Below are 18,589 nucleotides of genomic sequence, written 5' to 3'. Positions count from 1 at the left end.
ATGTGTTTTCTATTTATTTACAAGCTGAGAGTGAAATAAATCAGGTATTTTCTGTGAATAGATAAATGCAATTGACGGGGGAGAAAAAACATCCAGTGACACTCTGATACTTTTGCTACGTGGGCTACACAGAAAAGCAAGGGAACATCACATTAATTACTCTCACAGCTCCGGAAATGTACACTATTGATCGTGTGGGTACATGATGTATTCTACGTTCAGAATTATCAGCTTATGGTACGGTTAATTCCAAGTGGGATGTTTTCAAGGCATTTGAGGGAGAGCCTTTAAATCCTTAACCTCTCTTCTGCCCTTTTTATTTTTGTATCTCTTGGTCATATTCAATACTGTAACACCTATTGCTGTATTTACACCATTAGTTTAAAAACAGGAAAGAAAAAAGAAAAAAAGATCATTTTAAGGCTAAATGAAAAAAGACTGAGTTTAAGAGTCCTGGCTGCAGAATTAGCTTTTCTTGACTTTCAATGAAAACACTAATCGTGTTTATTTTTTCTAAACTAAATTTCCTTATGTCTTCCTATAACATGGTTTCACCATTCAGATTGCTTTCTTATGAAAGTGCTCCAGGTTGTCTTAGTCCCTTTTCAAGCCTCTAGGAATGGCTCCGATAGTGAAGGTTGACACACTTTATTCATTCCTTGTCACAGTAACACAGTTTTTGTTTGTTTGTATAGTTGACGATAGAAAGTGAATAGGAAAAATCTCAAGCTGGAGTTCCCTTTGTGGTTCAGCAGTGACTAAGCCGACTATCACCTATGAGGTTGCAAGTTTGATCCCTGGCCTCACTCAGTGATTAAGGATCTGGCATTGCCATGAGCTGTGGTGTAGGTTGCTGATGCAGCACGGATCTGGCGTTGCTATGGCTGTGGTGTAGGCTGGCAGCTGCAGCTCCAACTCAACCTTTGCCTAGGAACTTCCTTAGGCCCTAAAAAAGCCAAAAACAAAATCTTAAGTAAATTATTTTACAGTAGTATTCCAGTGCTAGAATAGAGATGGCTTAGCACCCTGGGTACCTGCAGAGGGTGATTGTAGAAGAAACCATTAGTGCCTAGAAGACAGCAATCAGGTGCGCACCATTCATGGCTATGGAACAGTCCTGCTGTATAATGGGTGCTCAGTCAAACCTTCAGTGACTCTTGAGAATTAACTGGCTTGAAATCAAACCCAGATAAAGTAAGTGCCACTTCCCCTCAACAAAACCCCTTGCTCACTAAAGACCATTAATTGGTTTAGAGATTATTTCGCTTGGTGGTCTACACCACGTACTGAAGAGGGACAGAGACTTTAGGGCCAACATCATCCTTGTCATCATAACCAGCTAATGTTTGTTTTGTTCCTATCCTGCTGTGAAAGAAAACTCGAACTCAGGCCCTTGTCGTCCAGGAGCTGGTGCAGTGAAGACATGGCTGGCTAGGCACTGTCTCTGGCACTTTTACCCAAGAAGTCACTGTAATAAGAAAGCACAGATAGAACAGACCCCCACAGAAATGAATGGGAAAAAAATGAATGGGAGATGCTAGCAAGAAGTTCACAACACCTTCAAGTGCCAAAAATTTGTCTTATTCCCCCAAATACGTTTATATCCACAGCCTGTCTTTTTCTCTAGCATTGTTAAAGTTCAAACCAAAAAAATGTTCTTAAATCCAGTGGGTTCTGGGTGGAAGGACCCATCCAAGGAGCATTCGACATTTTACCTGTGTCACTATAAGTCACATTTAACCACCAAGCAGTGCCTTTTTACAGTTTGAAGCTTAAGGCATGTGACACCCCCAAGACATGAAAGACATGGTGAGACCATTAAAAACTGCTGAGGTTTTTTTTCCCCTATTTGAACTTTAGAAGAAAATTAAGTTGCCATTTGAGTCTAAGATGCTAAGAATGTCACCTTTATCAGCTGTTTCTCTCACCATCAGGAGGGTTCTAAGTAACTGCCTGTCGCTGTAGGAGTATGCACTTTCTGAAAATCAACCGTCCCACCATGTAATCAGCCATATTTGCAGAAAACCTTAATGCCAAAGTCATGTTAAGGTCAGAAATAACATGCCAGGATTCAAAATGAAAAAACCCTAGTTTTTCTGCACTTGACATTTGCCACTGACTATTTTAATTTCTCTTTCATCTCTAATCATTTTGGGAGAGGAGGGTAGTACCTTAAAACAGTTTGTATCTCCCCTCTCTGCCTCTCACTTCAGGAGCTCATAAGAACTCACCACCAATTCATAGTAATTTCCTAAGTGGTCTCATCTTCAGCTTCTGCCATTCTCCATCATTAATCCACCCTTTATACTGTGCCAGAATCATCTTGCCAAATCTCATAACCGTATATCATTTCACCTCTTAAAATCCTCTTAAGTCTCCCTGTGACTTCTCAGATAAGGTTCAGAGTTCTTAGATGTCCCCCAAAGCTTATGTACTTGACCCCATCCCATCTCCCCAGGCTCACCTCATGCCTCTGTCATGTGATCTGTTTGTATCAAAAGGAATTGTCTTCCTTTCACACCCTCATGTCTTTGTACATGCTCTTCCATAGTCTGCAGTTAGAATTTACTATGAAGACACTTTAGCTTTGATGGCTTGATTTGATCTTCAACTAGGAGCTTCTTAGTTTAAATTTCAACCATAGTAGCAGTCAGTTTCCCTGGTCACGAATACCACTCCAGGGTTGGTCAACTTTCACTGTTTCACAAAGGTCACATTCTGGAGGGGGATGCCCCTGGTGCAGTTACTGGTATCCTGGATCAAAACTATACATTTTGATCATTTGCACAGGAAGGTGAGAAGGGAGGTTTTATTGGCAAAATTAATCATTTCTTGACCAGCAGCTGTTAAGATGATCACCTATCATGAAAATGAATTGGTAGTCAAGATATTTGGATTCCCTTACATGAATAGGTTATAAGAATACAGCACATCCTATGCAAAACTTAGCTTAAAATGGATCATAAATCTAAATGTAAAACCTAAAACTGTAAAACTCCTAGAAGAAAATATAGAAAGAAATCTTTGTGACTTTGTTTGGGCAAAGATTTCTTAAAGCTGGCACCTAGAATACCATCCATGAAAGAAAAAAAATGATAAATTGAACTTCATCAAAATGTAAAAACATTCTTTGGAAGACCTAGTTAACATAAAAGATAAGCCAAAGATTAGGAGAAGATATTTACAAAATGCATGTCTGGTAACTTGTATCCGGCATTTATAAACAACTCTCAGAAATTAATAATAAGAAAACAAACAACTCAGTAGACCTCAACTCAATAAAAAATGAGGCAAATGATGTGAGCACAAAGACATATGGATGGCAAATAAGCATGTGAAAATATGTCCAAGATCACTAGTCACTAGGAAAATACAGGTTAAAACCACTATACATTTGGGAGTTCCCTGGTAGGCTAGCAGTTAAAATATCCAGTGCCGTTACTGCTGTGGCAAGGGTTCAATCCCTGGCCAGGAACTTCACATGCTACCGGTGCAGCCAATAAAAGAGAAAACACTATACATCTATCAGAATGACTAATTTTTTTTAATCTAACAAACACTTGAGGTCATTATGATAAGTGAAATAAGCTAGACAGAGAAAAACAAATACTGTATGGTATCACTTATATGTGAAATCTTAAAAGAAAAAATCATAAAAGCAGAGTATAAAAGTGGTAGCTAGAGGATGGGGGAAATTAGAGGTTGGTAAAAGGGTACAATCTTTATGATAAATAAGGTCTGGGGATCTATTATTATTATTATTTTTTGTCTTTCATCTTTTTTTAAGGGCTGCACCCTCAGCATATAGAAATTCCCAGGCCAGGGGTCTAATCGAAGATGTTGCTGCTGGCCTCTGCCAGAGAGAGCCACAGCAACACCAGATCCGAGCCACATCTGTGACCTGCACCACAGCTCACAGCAATGCTGGATCCATAACCCACTGAGCGAGGCCAGGGATCAAACCCGCACCCTCATGGTTCCTAGTTGAATTCGTTGACCACTGAGCCACAATGGGAACTCCCAGTCTGGGGAATCTAATGTAAACTGGTATGACTATAGTTGATAACACTGTATTGCATAATTGAAATTTGCTGAGAGAGTGGTACTCTAATGTTGGATTCATTTTTTTTTTAAAGGATAAATATGTGAGGTGATGGGTGTGTTAACTAAGTAGATGGGAAGAATCATTTCACAATGTCAAATCACTACAATATCTTATAATTGTACCTCAGTAAGGCTGAATTTCCTTTTTTTAAAACCTGACAACAGTAGGTGCTGGTAAGGATGCGGAGCAATGGAAACTCTTGTACATTGCTGGTAGGAAAGCAAAATGGCACAGCTTCTTTTGAAAACAGCTTGGCCGTTTCTTAGGAAATTAAACATACATTTACCATATGACCCAGCAAGGGACTTCTCGGTATTAACCCAAGGAAAATGAAAATTTTTATTTACACAAAATCTGTACATGAAGCGGCTTTATTCATAATCATCCCACACTAGAAACCACTCAGATGTCAGCTGGTGATTGGTTAAGTTGTGGCACATCGACATGTGCGAGGCCACTCAGCAGTAAGAAGGAATGAATAGCAACATGGACAAACCTCAAAGGCTTGAGGCAGACTGAAATAAACTCCCAATACATACAGTATGATTCCATTTAAATGGCATTCTGGAAGAGACAAAATTCTGGGCATAGAAAATAGGTCTGTGGTTGCAAGAACCTTGGGATATAAGTAGGGGTTGACTTCAAGGGGGCACAAGGGAATTCTGGAGGTGATGGCATTGCTCTATAATTTGATTATGGTCATACTTATACAATCAGTTGCCTTTGTCAAAACTCATAAAACTGTGTATAAGGTGAATTTACTGTTTGTAAATTATTTGTCAATAAACCTGACTTTAAAAAGAAAGATTAAAAAATGAATAAGAAAAAAAAGATATTAAAATTGAAATTTATCAATAATTACATTAAATATAAAGGGGTTAAATACTCAAAAGACTAAAATTGTCAGACTGAATAACACGATAAAACCCAAATGCATACTGTTTACCAAAGATGTAAGTTAAGGTTAAGGCCATAGTTGAGTCGTTAGGGATAATGCCCAAGGCTGTGGCCAATTATTGAGGAAGAGTTCTTGTTACCTGATGCCAACTCTAAGCAGAACAGAATCCTGACTCTGGATTGTCACCATGTCTTCTTCCATTGAACTTCCCATGGCAAGGTCAGACAGAGCACCTAAAACAATCACTGAACTTACAGAACAGCCTGTTTGAACTATGTCTGCCAACAATGATGGGTTTCTTTGTGTGGGGGGGCGGGTGGGGGGGTTAGTAAATACTTCTGTGTGTGGTAGAATTATTTGGCCTGAAACTTGCTTTCATTACAGCTTAGTACATAGGTTATGGTGTAGCCAATCCTTCCCCATCTCATACTTCTTTGGCAGTTAGTGATACCTACCAAAAAGACCCTAAGAACTGTGCATGAGCAGACTGACTCAGGCATGTCAACCATAGGGATGCACTCCTTCCTCAGGGTCACCTAGCTGTGTCCTCTATGACTAGTATCACCTCCCGTTCTGAACCTGTCCTCACAGCCTCCGCACACTTCCATGGTGCCCTGGGTACATGTGCTTCTGAATGAGAAACTGTCCTCTTGGGGTTATTTTTCCAAGGTCAACTCCATTAAGCTGCCATCTTTAATGGCACAAGTTGTGTCTTACATTCCCAGGGCCTAGCACAATTTCTGATAGATTTATGTGTTCAGTAAGTGTTTTGTTTAGGTAATAGAGTAACAGTAATAAGTGTCCTAATAGTGCCAGGCCCTGCGCTGTACTCTTTCTAGCGGTAGCTCCTCAGAGCACCCTATGAGGTGTGTGTTGTTATCATCCCCATTTCACAGATAAGGAAACCGAGGCCTAGAAAGAGCGGTCAAAAGTCACAGCTGGAGTTCCCATCACGGCTCAATGGAAACGAATCTGTCCAGCATCCCTGAGGATGTAGATTCGATCCTTGGCCTCCCTCAGCAGGTTAAGGATCTGGCATTGCCATGAGCTGTGGTGTAGGTCACAGACATGGCTCGGATCTGGTGTTGCTATGGCTGTGGTGTAGGCCATAGGCTACAGCTCTGATTTGACCCCTAGCCTGGGAATCTTAATATGCCACGGGTGCGACTCTGGAAAAAAAAAAAAAAAAAAAAAAAAAAGATCGCACAGCTAGTAAATGGGAATTGGAACCAATGTTTCAAAAATTTGGGTCCTCAGCCTCTCATTTTCACTACAAGAGATTCTTCCGAAAGAGATAATGCTTCTCACAGGGTGCACACGATCTCATCATTGAAAAGATTTTAGAGCTTATCTTTTTTCTCACCCCCAGTGTCTGATTAAACATGCAGGGATCACAGAAGCTGACTTGCTCAAGCGCACTGATCTTTTCTATGGAATCACTGAGATGGCATTTTGGTGAAAAGAGGGCAGGATACATGAAAATGTACCAGGCCACTGCTGTCTTAAATATTTGGCTGCTCTGTGACAAGATGATTCTTGTCATCAGAAAGAATTATTACCAACTGCTCTCCCCATCCCTCTGTTTTTCAGGGTTCACTGTTTCCACTATCTCATCCCTCTGGCGAAGGAAGGGAACTATGCCATTGTGGCCAATGTGGAAAGTATGGATTATGACCCTCTGGTGGTCAAGCTCAACAAAGACATCAGCGCCATTGAAGAGGCCATGAGTGCCAGCCTCCAGCAACACAAGTTCCAGTATATATTTGAAGGTCAGACCCTGGCCCTGGCCCTCGGAGTTTGGGAGGAAGGAAGGGTGAAGGTTTCTCTGATTTCCTCTATTGCTGAAGTTCAAAACTTGTAGAAAAAGGTTGCTTTTTTTTTTTTTTTCTTTTTGCATTAAAGCTGTGATACCTAGGCTCTCTGTGCAAGGCTAGGTAGGCAGAAATATGGCTGCCATCTGCTCCTTCTTGATAAGGAGATTTAATCCAAGATAAGGCAGATGGCAGCCCGGCTGCCCCCTTGACATGCCGCTCATGAGAGTTGGGTAAATATATGGAGCGGACCACAAATTAACTCAAGAGGAGCTCATAAAGGAAAAAGAAACACACAATAAAGAACGAACCCTGGCAGATCCCCTCATTGGCTAAAATTATCACTGGAAGGGGAAAATTTCTCTTAGAGAATGAATTGTTATCTAAAAAGAACAGAAACCTCTGATGAGCAGTAGTTTTAAGAAGGCTGCATCCAGAGTTCTCCGTACAACTCAGCAGGTTAAGAATCTGATGCTGTCTCTGTGAGGATGTGGGTTTGACCCCTGGCCTCACTCAGTGGGTTAAGGATCCATCATTGCCGCAAGCTGCAGCATCGGTCACAGATGAGGCTCAGATCCAGTGTTGCCGTGGCTGTGGTGTAGATCTCAGCTGCAGCTCCAATTTGACCCCTGACCTGGGAACTTCCATATCCCACAGGTGGAGGTGTTAAAAAACATCCATGCTTCAGGGTCAAGCAAGCCAGGAAGGATGTGAAAGACAGAAGCATCCAAAGGCATTTGCCTTCAACATTTAACCAAATCTGCTGCCAGCCAAATCATTTTCGTGATGATTCCTCCAAAGGACTCCTTTTAGGACTTCAAATCATGTCCCCCTTTTTCTTGTTCTGGTTAGTTTGTACAAAGATGTGGGGGCCAAAAGTGTCTGTGACGTCTCACAGAATTCAGCCAGTGTTATTTAAAACAATTAAGAAGATACTTAGTGCAAAGAATTGTGGCAGCCCGAGATGGAAAGAAAGTGTCAATGCATCACCATGTATTGCTTCCTGAAATGGTTCTGTTCCAGCAAATTTGGAACAACCAAAAACAAAAAAAACCCCACTATTTTTCCATTGAATGATATAGTATTGATAGAGATATGTTCTGAGGGAGAATGTCCCTGAAAGACTTTAGCTAAAAAGTAAAAGTGATTAAAACTTAGCTATTAGTCAACCCCATAGCACTGTGACTTTGGAGGCAGCAGCAATACTCTGTACTTGAAGTTGCAGGACCTGTCTGAGGAATCACTTCCCTTACTGCACAAAATTCCCTTTTGCTCTTAACTGTGGCTCTTCCAAGCCCTGTGTATCAACATTCACCATTGCCAGTGCTGTCCTCTCATCTTACCCCAGACATTTCTTAACATCTAATCCTACTGGGAAACAGTATCTTCAAATACAGGTCTAATCCTTTAACATGGAAGAGAATTTTTTTTTTTTTTTTTTTTTTTTTTTGCTGATTTTAGGGCTGCATCCATGGCATATAGAGGTTCCCCGGCTAGAGGTCAAATTGGAGCTGTAGCTGCTGGCCTACACCACAGCCACAGCAAGTCGAGAACTGAGCCACATCTTCAACCTACACCGAAGGTCATGGAAGAGCCAGATCTTTAACCCACTGAGTGAGGCCAGGGATCAAACCTGCAACCTTATGGTTCCTAGTCCGATTCATTTCCACTGCACCACAATGGGAACTTCCTAGACATAGGAGAGATTTTTATCTAAAAAAAAATCATATATTTGAGACTTCCTATATAAAAATCTGTGATATCATTTTCTAAATTTAAAGGACATAATGTTGAGTTTCCCAAGTAGGGGAGGTGGCAGTGGCTCCAGTCTTCTTGTGTGTGACAAAGAGAGATTTTATTTTATTCTATTTTTAGGGAGAAGTACTTTTTTTTTTTTACATATTTTTCTATTAACGTATTGTTGATTTACAGTGTTGTGCCAATTTCTGCTGTACAGCAAAGTGACCCAGTCATACATACATAATACATTCTCTTTCTTATATTATCTTCCATCCTAGTCTATACCAAGTGACTGGGTATAGTTCCCCGTGCTGTACAGCAGGGCTTCATTGCTTACATTCTAAATGTAATAGTTTGCATCTACTAACCCCAAACTCCCCGTCCATCCCACTCCCTCCCCTGTCCCCCTTGGCAACCACAAGTCTGTTCTCTATGTCTGTGCATCTGTTTCAGTTTTGTAGACAGGTTCGTTTGTGCCATATTTTAGATTCCACATACAAGTAATAGCATATGGCATTTGTCTTTCTCTTTCTGATTTATTTCACTTAGTATGAGAATCTCTAGTTGCATCCATGTTGCTGCAAATGGCACTATTTCATTCTTTTTTATAGCCGAATAGCATTCCATTGTATATATGTACCATGTCTTCTCATTCCATTCATCTGTTGATGGTCAAGTTGCTACCATGTCTTGGCTATTGTAAATAGTGCTGCTATGAACACATGGGTGCATGGATCTTTTTGAGTTGTAGTTTTGTCTGGATAAAGCCCAGGAGTGGGATTGCTGCATCATATAGTAGTTCTCTATTCAGTTTTCTGAGGAACCTCCATACTCTTCTCCATAGTGTGGCACCAGTTTACATTCCTACCAACGGTATAAGAGGGTTCCCTTTTCAAGGAGGGTTTTTGTTTTGTTTTGTATTTTAGCTTTTCAGGGCCACATCCAAGACAAATGGAGGTTCCCAGGTTAGGGGTCAAATCGGAGCCGTAGCCGATGGCCTACACCACAGCCGCAGCAACTTGAGATCCAAGCCTCGTCTGCAACCTACATCACAGCTCACAGCAACACCAGATCCTTAACCCACTGAGTGAGGCCAGGGATCGAACCCGCATCCTCATGGAGGCTAGTTGGATTCATTTCTGCTGAGCCATGACAGGAACTCCCCCAAGGAGGGGTATTTTTATCACAGATACTTTAAGAATTCCTGGTGTATAGTGAAAAGATAAGGCAGACCAACTTTTAATTGGTGTTATTATTGTAATTATTATATACATTTATTTCTTTGATCCGTTGTTATTCTCTACAAACACTGCTTCCCCTCACGGCCTACACTTAGGGTGGAGACCACATTAAGCCACAGCAGAACAAAATTCTGCCTCAAGTTACAGGCTCATGGGAATTGCCACAAAACTTGACTTCCAGAGATTTTTTCACATAAATAAATTATCTAACTTTAAGTGTACAATCCATATTGCGTTTCTTTTTCTTCACGTGAAAAGATTTTTACTTCACTTTCAAATAGTGGCACATAAAAGTGAATCTGTCACAGGTCTCGAAGCAACATGGGGTGAGTGGAGCTGAAGCAGGAAAGAATGCCTTCTCCTGTCCCTTTTTTTCCCTACATTTATCCTAATCAGGATAAATTTTTTTGTTTTTCACTGATTTCTTTTTTTATAAATATATAACGACTTTTTATTTTTTCCTTATAGCTGGTTTACAGTGTTCTGTCAATTTTCTACTGCACAGCAAGATGACCCAGTCACGCATACCTTTATACATTCTTTTTTCTCACATCATCATGCTGTATCACAAGTGACCAGACATAGTTCCCAGTGCTATACAGCAGGATCTCACTGCTTATCCATTCCAAAGGCAATAGTCTGCATCTATTAACCCCAGATTCCCAGTCCCTCCCACTCCTTCCCCCTCCCTGTTGGCAACCACAAGTCCATTCTCCATGTCCATGATTTTTTCTGTGGAAAGGTTTATTTGTGCCATATATGAGATTCCAGGTATAAGTGAAATCATATGGTACTTGTCCTTCTCTTTCTGACTTAGTTCACTTAGTATGAGAGTCTCAAGTTCCATCCATGTTGTTGCAGATTGTACCATTTTGTTCTTTTTTATGGCTGAGTAGTATTCCATTGTGTATGTATACTACATCTTCTTAATCCAATCATCTGTTGATGGACATTTGGGTTGTTTCCATGTCTTGGCTATGGTGGAAAACTCATTTTGAAGACAGAAGGAACCATTGAACCTGAGTTACACCCTGAGCTCTGATCTGCCCAATAACTGCAAAACAAAAATAACAGACCCTTCCCAAATAGTCCACCCAGCTGTAGAATTCTGGGGGAAGCGTCCTGCTGGAGTCCAGCTGTGTAAGAATAAGAGAAAGAAAAGGAAAAGAGGTTTACTTATTTTCAAGTAGTTAGAGTTAAAATCTAACTTCTAGAAAAGGTAAGCCACGTGTGCCTCAGGTTGTCTGAACCAGCATTCGGCAGCTTAACCACCTAGGATAACCTGAATAGGACCTCTTCGTTTGTTGATGTACTAACCAGCCCTTTACCAAATTTCATAGACCTTAAGACGGTCCTTTGGCTTTGAGAACAAGCCGCTTGTGAAAAATCCGCCCGTGTGTCATGGGCACTCAACAATTAATGCATGATCTGCTTTTCCCTCCCACTTTGTTTCTTATTACAGACTCTCTAGTCACTACTTTGAGAATGTACTCCATTGTCAGGGTGGAGGTGTTTTAACATTAACACCAATAATCTGATCTCTTACTGATTTATTTTTACCTATGTAGGTTCCCAGTCCACCTCTGTGCCAAAAGTACACCTCTGCCTGTCCTGTGGGAGGAAAAGGAAGCCAAGAATATATTTACATGTATTCTTCTCCACCTTAAAAAAATTATACAGAGGAGTTCCCTTTGTGGCTTAGCAGGTTAAGAACCCAACATAGTCACCGTGAGGATGCAGGTTCAATCTCTGGCCTCTCTCAGTGGGTTAAGGACCTGGCAGAGATCACAGCTGTGGCTTGGATCCAGCGTGGCTGTGACGTAGGCCCACAGCTGCGGCTCCAATTCAAGTCCTAGCCCATAAACTTCCATATGCCACAGGTGCAGCTATAAAAAGAAAAACGAAACAAAAACTAGACAGAAAAACAAGCGTTGTATGCAGATCAGTAGTTTAAAACCACCAGGCATATTCGCTAAGCCCTAGCATGGTGGCTTCAGCTGTGTATGGCAATACTGGAGCTACAGATATACCAGATTGTTTTGCTAGCAAAAAGTATCCCCATTTGTAACTGCTTGGGCTGTGAATACATACTCTGAAATCATTGTAAGATCAGCTGGTATAACCATCAGAGATAAGTTTTCCATTTATGAGACGTGGAGGAGAGAAATCCTTTGAGTCAGTCTCTGCAGGATGGCACTAATCCGTCTTCTCTTTGCTCCCCACTGCCCTGTGCTGATCCCTCAGGCCTAGGACACCTGATCTCCTGCATCCTTATTAATGGTGCCCAGTACTTCAGGCGCATCAGTGAGTCCGGCATCAAGAAAATGTGTCGGAACATTTTTGTCCTTCAGCAGAATTTGACCAACATCACCATGTCACGGGAGGCAGACCTGGATTTTGCAAGGTAGGAGGGGAGACTGGGCTCAGTTCCTTACACCAAAGCTAAGCCCTCATTGTCCACAACGTCATTTTTTTAAATGCATTCTTAGTTCTTAAAAAGTGAGTTAAAAACGGGAAACAAATAATGGATGTTAATTAAACTTATTTTGATGATAATGCATACAGATAATGAATTATTAGGTTGTACATCTGAAACTAGTATGTCAATTATACTTCCATTTAAAGAAAGGGAAAATAGAACAATTAGATATTCTTTGGTCATAGAGACAGTAGTTCTACTGGATGTTTAACAGCTCTTAAGCAGGTAATTTTTCCTGTTGTCTAACCTAAGTTCTCTTACTATAAAACTTCAATAACTTTTCTTCCTCAATTTAAAAGTAATGCATGCTCACTGCATAAAATACATAATATAAAACACGAAGAAGACTATAAACATGACTCATAAGCTTTTAATCTAAAGACTTTGATATTTGATACAGTCTCTCCTGGTTTTTATACATGTGCTGTGTGTGGAGGTGGGTTGTCACACCTAGGCATGTATATCATTTCTCTCTACAAAATTGTTAATGGGTGTCTTATTCATTTAACTGTTTATCAGTATCAATAATATACTTTGAAAACATGATTTTTCCCATATCCATTTGGATCCCTTGAAAATATTATTTTTAACACCTGAACCAATGTTCCATGAGCTAAGTAAATCTGATTTATCTAATTGTAGACACTTGGATATTTTTTACATTTTCTCTCATCATTAATAACATGGTGAATGTATTTTTACATCAGTCTATTTCTTCACCTCTTCTCTCTTTACCAGTTGAAACCCGTCTTCTCTTCTTGTTTTCACTCGGGACAGGGGAGAGGGGGGAGTGGTTACTCATCTCCTTCCAGGTTATTCCTTCATGTAATTGAGGTTTCTTTTTTTAAATAACATTTTCCCTTTCGCTTTTCTAGGTTTGTTTATCTCAGATTTTAGTGATTCCTTGTAATACACTTTTTCCAACGTAAGAGTTAATTGTATTCTCTCTTGATGGTCTGAACACTCTCCCTGCCTTTCTTAAAGCAGCAGATCTTTGGTTTTGAAGAGGATTACGGTATTGGTGCTTTTTATTGCTGGTTATACCTAGGTGCATCCTGCCATGAACTCCTTCATGTGGCTGGGAAGTCATTTGTTTTTAATAGTCCAGAATGCTCCTGTCTGATATTTAGCATTTCTTTGTCTTTTCACATGATTTTTTGACTCCAAGAGAAATCCAAGAAAATTTGAACTAATTGTTGAGATGTTTAAGGTGATGACGAAATGTGCTCTTACTTTGACGATTATTAAGACACAGAAGCTAGCTCTTTGTTTTGAAATCATATAACCATGTATCTTCATTTTTAATCTTTCTTCTCCCATTTATCACTCCAGCTGTTCTGTTGCTACCTTGTTCTTTTGTGTTTCTGTCCTGCTTCCCTGTCTTTTTTCTTCCTGTTTGTGCATATGTGTGTTCATTAAATTCCCGATTTTAGGCTAAATTTGGTGGAAAGCCTTACTTGCTCAGATTAGGGAAACCAGGTGTGACCGAATGCTGCATTTACTTGGTCTCTCTTTTGGAGAATGAGCTCATTATTGAATTAGTCTATTCATAATAACATTGACAAGCAGACGTTAAGAACATGGAGGCCTGAGGGATACAGAGAAGCATTACTAATTCTCTGAGGAATATAATTCCTAAATTCAATCATCCTTTTTTTAAATGATTTTTTTTTTTTATTTAGCTGAAGTAAGTAAGTTAACACAGCTTTTGGCAGACAGTGTGGGGCCCGAACACATACTGGGGGAAAAAAAAAAAAACTACCATCTGAATAGTGAAATGCTGACTGGGCAGTATTGAGGTTGGCATTGATGAGCCATGTACCAGCAAAGGAAAAACCATGCCTTTCACAGTTGGACTTTTGAATGATATCCAAGGAAGTGGATTAGCTGAAATTTGACTGCCTGGGAAAAATACTAGTATTATTACTATTTACTTTTTTTTTTTTTTTTGCTTTTTAGGGCCACACCTGTGGCATATGGAGGTTCTCAGGTTAGGGGTCGAATTGGAGCTGCAGCTGCTGGCCTATGCCACAGCCACAGCAATGTGGGATCAGAGCTGAGTATGTGACCTATACCACAGCTCACGGCAATGCTGGATCCTTAAGCTGGTGAGCAAGGCCAGGGATTGAACCCATATTCTCATGGATATTAGTCAGGTTCATTACGCTGAGCCACAACAGGGACTCCCTACTCTTTACTCTGAATGGATTTTGAAGGGAGGTAGGCTAGCATAGATACCACATCATTTTTACTGGTCTTGCAAGCTCCAAGAGGCCCAGATTTTTTTCTTTTTTCCTCAGTACACGGTCTAGAATAAGTGTTCCTTTTGTACATTGGATGAATGAATACGTAGCAAATGAAGACTTCTTTTTGTGGTAAAGAGCTTAGATGATGACAAAGTTAAGTTTATGTTTAATGCACTGAACATTTTAACCAGCCGAGGTGGATTGATGAGACACAGAGCATCTCCCTTACAATTCTTTCTTTGTAGAGGGAAGTGTTTCAAAAAGAAATACTGGGCAGTTCCTGCCATGGCTCAGTGGAAATGCACCCAACTAGCATCCATGAGGACACAGGTTTGCTCCCTGGCTTCATTCAGTGGGTTAAGGATCTGTCATTGCAATGAGCTGCGGTATAGATCGCAGTTGAGGCTCTGATCTGGCATTGCTGTGGCTGTGGCATAAGCCAGCAGCTGCAGCTCCGATTTGACCCCTAGCCTGGGAACTTGCATATGCCACGGGTGTGGCCCTAAAAAGACCAGAAAAAGGAGAGGAGTACTGTATCCCTGCCATTCATAGTCTCAGCTTCATTTTCTTTTGCTCTCATGTAAACTCATATACATAAACACACTTTATAGACTTATTTTTTTCTATTCTTGCTTTTAGTAGGGACAGGTTTTATGAAATGGGCTCCATCAATTCAAATAAATTTGAAGCTATGTAAAATAAATGTAACAGCACTACCAAAATAGCCAGAAATAATAGACTGCAGTAGCGTGTCTCAGCATTCTTTAAGCAATGTCTAATCAAGCATGGATAGCATCTGTATTTCCAGCAAGTCTCCATAGGAATGTTACCTTCTAACACAGTAATTAATCACTAGTTGCCGTGTGTCAGAAAACTTAACAAGAAGTTCCAAGGCTCTTGTAGTGTTTCATTTTCATGGCCTTCCTGGCCACTGGAAAAAAGAACACTCTTTCTCATAAAGAAATGAGAGATCTGGACTGATTCCATCTGTATTGATTCTTCTACTTGTGGTCTTTGTCTCTCTCGCTCTTGTTTTTTTTTTTTTTTTTTTTAAATACACGCCTTTTCTCTAATCACTCATGTGGATAAATCTTGGGTGAGATCAGGATAGCTTATAACATGACGGGGATTGCAGAGCCCCTGTCCCCTGTGGTAATGATCTCTGCTGGAGTTTTGACACTTTTTACCCAACCGGTGATTTTTAGACTCCCAAGGGGCCTTGTCCTGAAAAATCAGTACAGACGATTTAGGAAGTGGAAGGCCTTTCCGAGTGTGCTCTTCATCACACATCATCTTATCCTCAGCTGCCAGGTGCTTCTCCAGAACTGAGTCATTGAAACAACCCAGGAGTCCAGGCAGTGCATGACGGGAGACGTCTGAATGGGCACTGAAGTGCCCAGGGTGGATCCGGCAGTTCGCATGAAGGCGTCATTGAAAAAACATCCCCGTTTCCTTCCCAGAACTCCCATCTCCTTCTCCATCTCCCTTCTGTGTGTGTCGCCCGTCTTTTCTCCTTCATCTCTCCTGTTGCCTCTCTCATGTCTCCTTGATTTTGTGGTCCTTTTGGTTTTCCTTAGACTAGTCGTGTATCTCATTCTTGAGTCTGACAAAAAATAAGGAAATGGAAGCTGAGGTTCAGGAAGGGGTTAGGTTCTACCCCATGAGAAAGCTTCCTCAGGAGTTCCCATCGTGGCTCCGTGGAAACAAATCTGACTCACATCCATGAGGACGCGGGTTTGATCCCTGGCCTCGCTCAGTGGGTTCAGGATCTGGCGTTGCCATGAGCTGTGGTGTAGGTCGCAGATGCGGCTTGGATCTCACGTGGCTGTGGCTGTGGCCGGCGCTACAGCTCCGATTCAACCCTTAACCTGGGAACCTCCATCTGCAGTGGGTGCAGCCTAAAAAAAAAGAAAGAAAGAAAAGAAAAAGAAAGCTTCCTCCTCCTTATAGTCATTTGTTCAACAAATATTGATTGGGTGTGCCTTCTCTCTAGGTCCTGCCCTTGTGGAATTTCCATTATTTTGAGCAAGACAGACAGACTAATAAATATGTATAATACAAAGTCTGTCGGATGGTGATACATACACTCTGGTAAAAAAATGAGACATGAGGGAGAGGGTGCCAGGGTATGAGGAAGGTAACCTGCAATTTTGGAATGTTTGAGACACAAAGTCCTTAAAGAGATGGTAACAATGAGGAGAGACTGAAAGGGAGAGTAGAAGCAAGCCACGTGGGTAATCTAGAAGAGCAGGAAAGGCGCTCTGAGAGCAGAGAACTAGGGGAAGGCGTATGTTTGGCATTTAAAGAACAGCAGAAAGTCTACTATGGCTGAAGTGAATGAACAAGGGAAAAAGTAAGAAATAAAGCCGGAGGTGTAATCTAAGAAGCTGCCATCTAGAAGATGGTTGTAATAACACTGGCTTTTACTTTGAGTGAGGTTTGAAGCTGTTAGAGGGTTTGAAACAGACGAGTGCCATATTCTGACTTATAAAAGAATCACTCTGGCTGCTCTGTTGAAAATAGAGAATTTTCTGTTTTTCCTTAGGAGAGGAGGTTGCAGACAAGGGCAAAACCAGAAGGTTCCTTTAGAAAACTACTGCAATAATCTAAGTGAAAGAGAAAGGTGATTCAAACCAAGATGGTAGCAGTAGAAGGGATGAGAAGTGGTCAGCTTAGGAAATATTCTAAAAGTAGAGCTGACAGGATGTGCTGACAGATTGGAAGTGAACAGATGACTCCAAAGGTTTTGTTCTGAGCAGTTCAAAAAATAAGAGTTTTCATTTCCTAAAACGAAAAGGAGCCAGACCATGGGAAAGGCAGTTGAGTTGAGGTGGGGGTGCTAAAGGGCAAATACACAGGGTCTATTAAGAGTTTGGGTTTGGAAATACTAAGTTTGGGATGTCCATTGGACATCTGAAGAGAGACAAAGAAGAGACAACTGGACATAGAAGTCAAGAGTTTAGGAAAGAGGTCTAGGCTGGAAATAGGAGTGTGGGATTCATTACCATATATATATATGAGATTTAAAGCAATGAGACAGAGTGAGAGGTGAGATCTCAAGGAGAACACAAGTAGAGAAAAAATAAAGGCTGTCCAAGAATTGGTCCTTGGGTCCACTGCTGTTTAGATGTTGGCGTACTGCAGGAGAACCAGCAAAGAAACCTGAAAAGGAGCAGCCGGTGAAGTAGGAAAACAACCAGAAGAGGCGTGTGTCCCAGAAGGGAAGAAAGTGTTCTAAGAGGAAGGTCTTCATCTGTGTCAGATTCTGCTGGTTGGTTAAATTAGCTTAGGACAGAGAATTGGCCACCAGTGAACTTGCTAAGAGAATGGAATGCTTTGCTTTTGCTTTGCTTTATTTTCCCTACGCACCTTACCTAGTACAGGAACAAGCTTCACACATATATGGGGAAGCTTCTCACTCCTCAACTCCATAGGTAGGATCTGAAGCATTCAGGGAAAACAAAAATGCAATTAGAGTGATTCTAATGTGATATAAAAGACCACAGTGGCAGCCTCTCTGTTCTCATTGAATGGTTTCTAAGAAAGCCCTGCTCTTCCCAGCATAGGTTCTCAACTTGCATTTCCTATGATGAAGCAGAGTTGTGATCATTCTTAGAAAGATTCTAACCAAGTGGTTTTTTATTTTTAATGATGGGCAGTCTCTGCTCCTAAGGCCCTACCCCTCTCTAGCCCCAGTCCCTCTTCAGCAGCTCTGTGTTAGCTTTGGAGCCATTTCTATGTATGCTGATGTGTATATCCTTCCTAGTGCCCTATGTATGGGCACTAGACAGGGTATATAAGCCTTCACTGGTTAAATCAACATACAGTGAAGGCTTATATATCTTGTCTAGTGCCCACACATGGGAACATCTGCTTCACAGAAGACAACAGAAAGATCTCAGTGGTAAAGGCAGAACCATTTGGTACCTAGGATCCAAAGGAGAAAAAAATCTTGCCTGAGCTGCCTCCTCTGGACATAGGTTTATATGGAGAAGTACAATACACCATATTTGTTTCACTCAGTAAGAGACTGAATCAAGAAATGTTAAGACAACCAGTAGGAGGGGAT

At 41.0% G+C, this 18,589-nt stretch overlaps 1 protein-coding gene and 1 non-coding gene across 2 annotated transcripts in view; both read left to right on the top strand.

Moving 5' to 3' along the window:
- EXOC4 (exocyst complex component 4) overlaps positions 1-18,589 on the top strand; it is an 801,583-nt gene that overhangs the window by 727,554 nt on the left and 55,440 nt on the right. Inside the window, exons 16-17 of the mRNA XM_021078821.1 lie at positions 6,594-6,772; positions 12,040-12,199. Of these exons, the coding sequence (XP_020934480.1) occupies positions 6,594-6,772; positions 12,040-12,199 (339 nt within the window). The remainder of the gene's footprint in view (positions 1-6,593; positions 6,773-12,039; positions 12,200-18,589) is intronic.
- MIR4337 (microRNA 4337) lies at positions 18,300-18,377 on the top strand. Its single transcript, NR_038592.1, has one exon. It is a non-coding gene; the product is annotated as a microRNA 4337 (primary transcript).

The sequence above is a fragment of the Sus scrofa genome, chromosome 18, assembly GCF_000003025.6.
Source record: "Sus scrofa isolate TJ Tabasco breed Duroc chromosome 18, Sscrofa11.1, whole genome shotgun sequence".
Classification (NCBI taxonomy): Eukaryota; Metazoa; Chordata; class Mammalia; order Artiodactyla; family Suidae; genus Sus; species Sus scrofa.
This window is presented reverse-complemented; position numbering and strand designations above follow the sequence as displayed.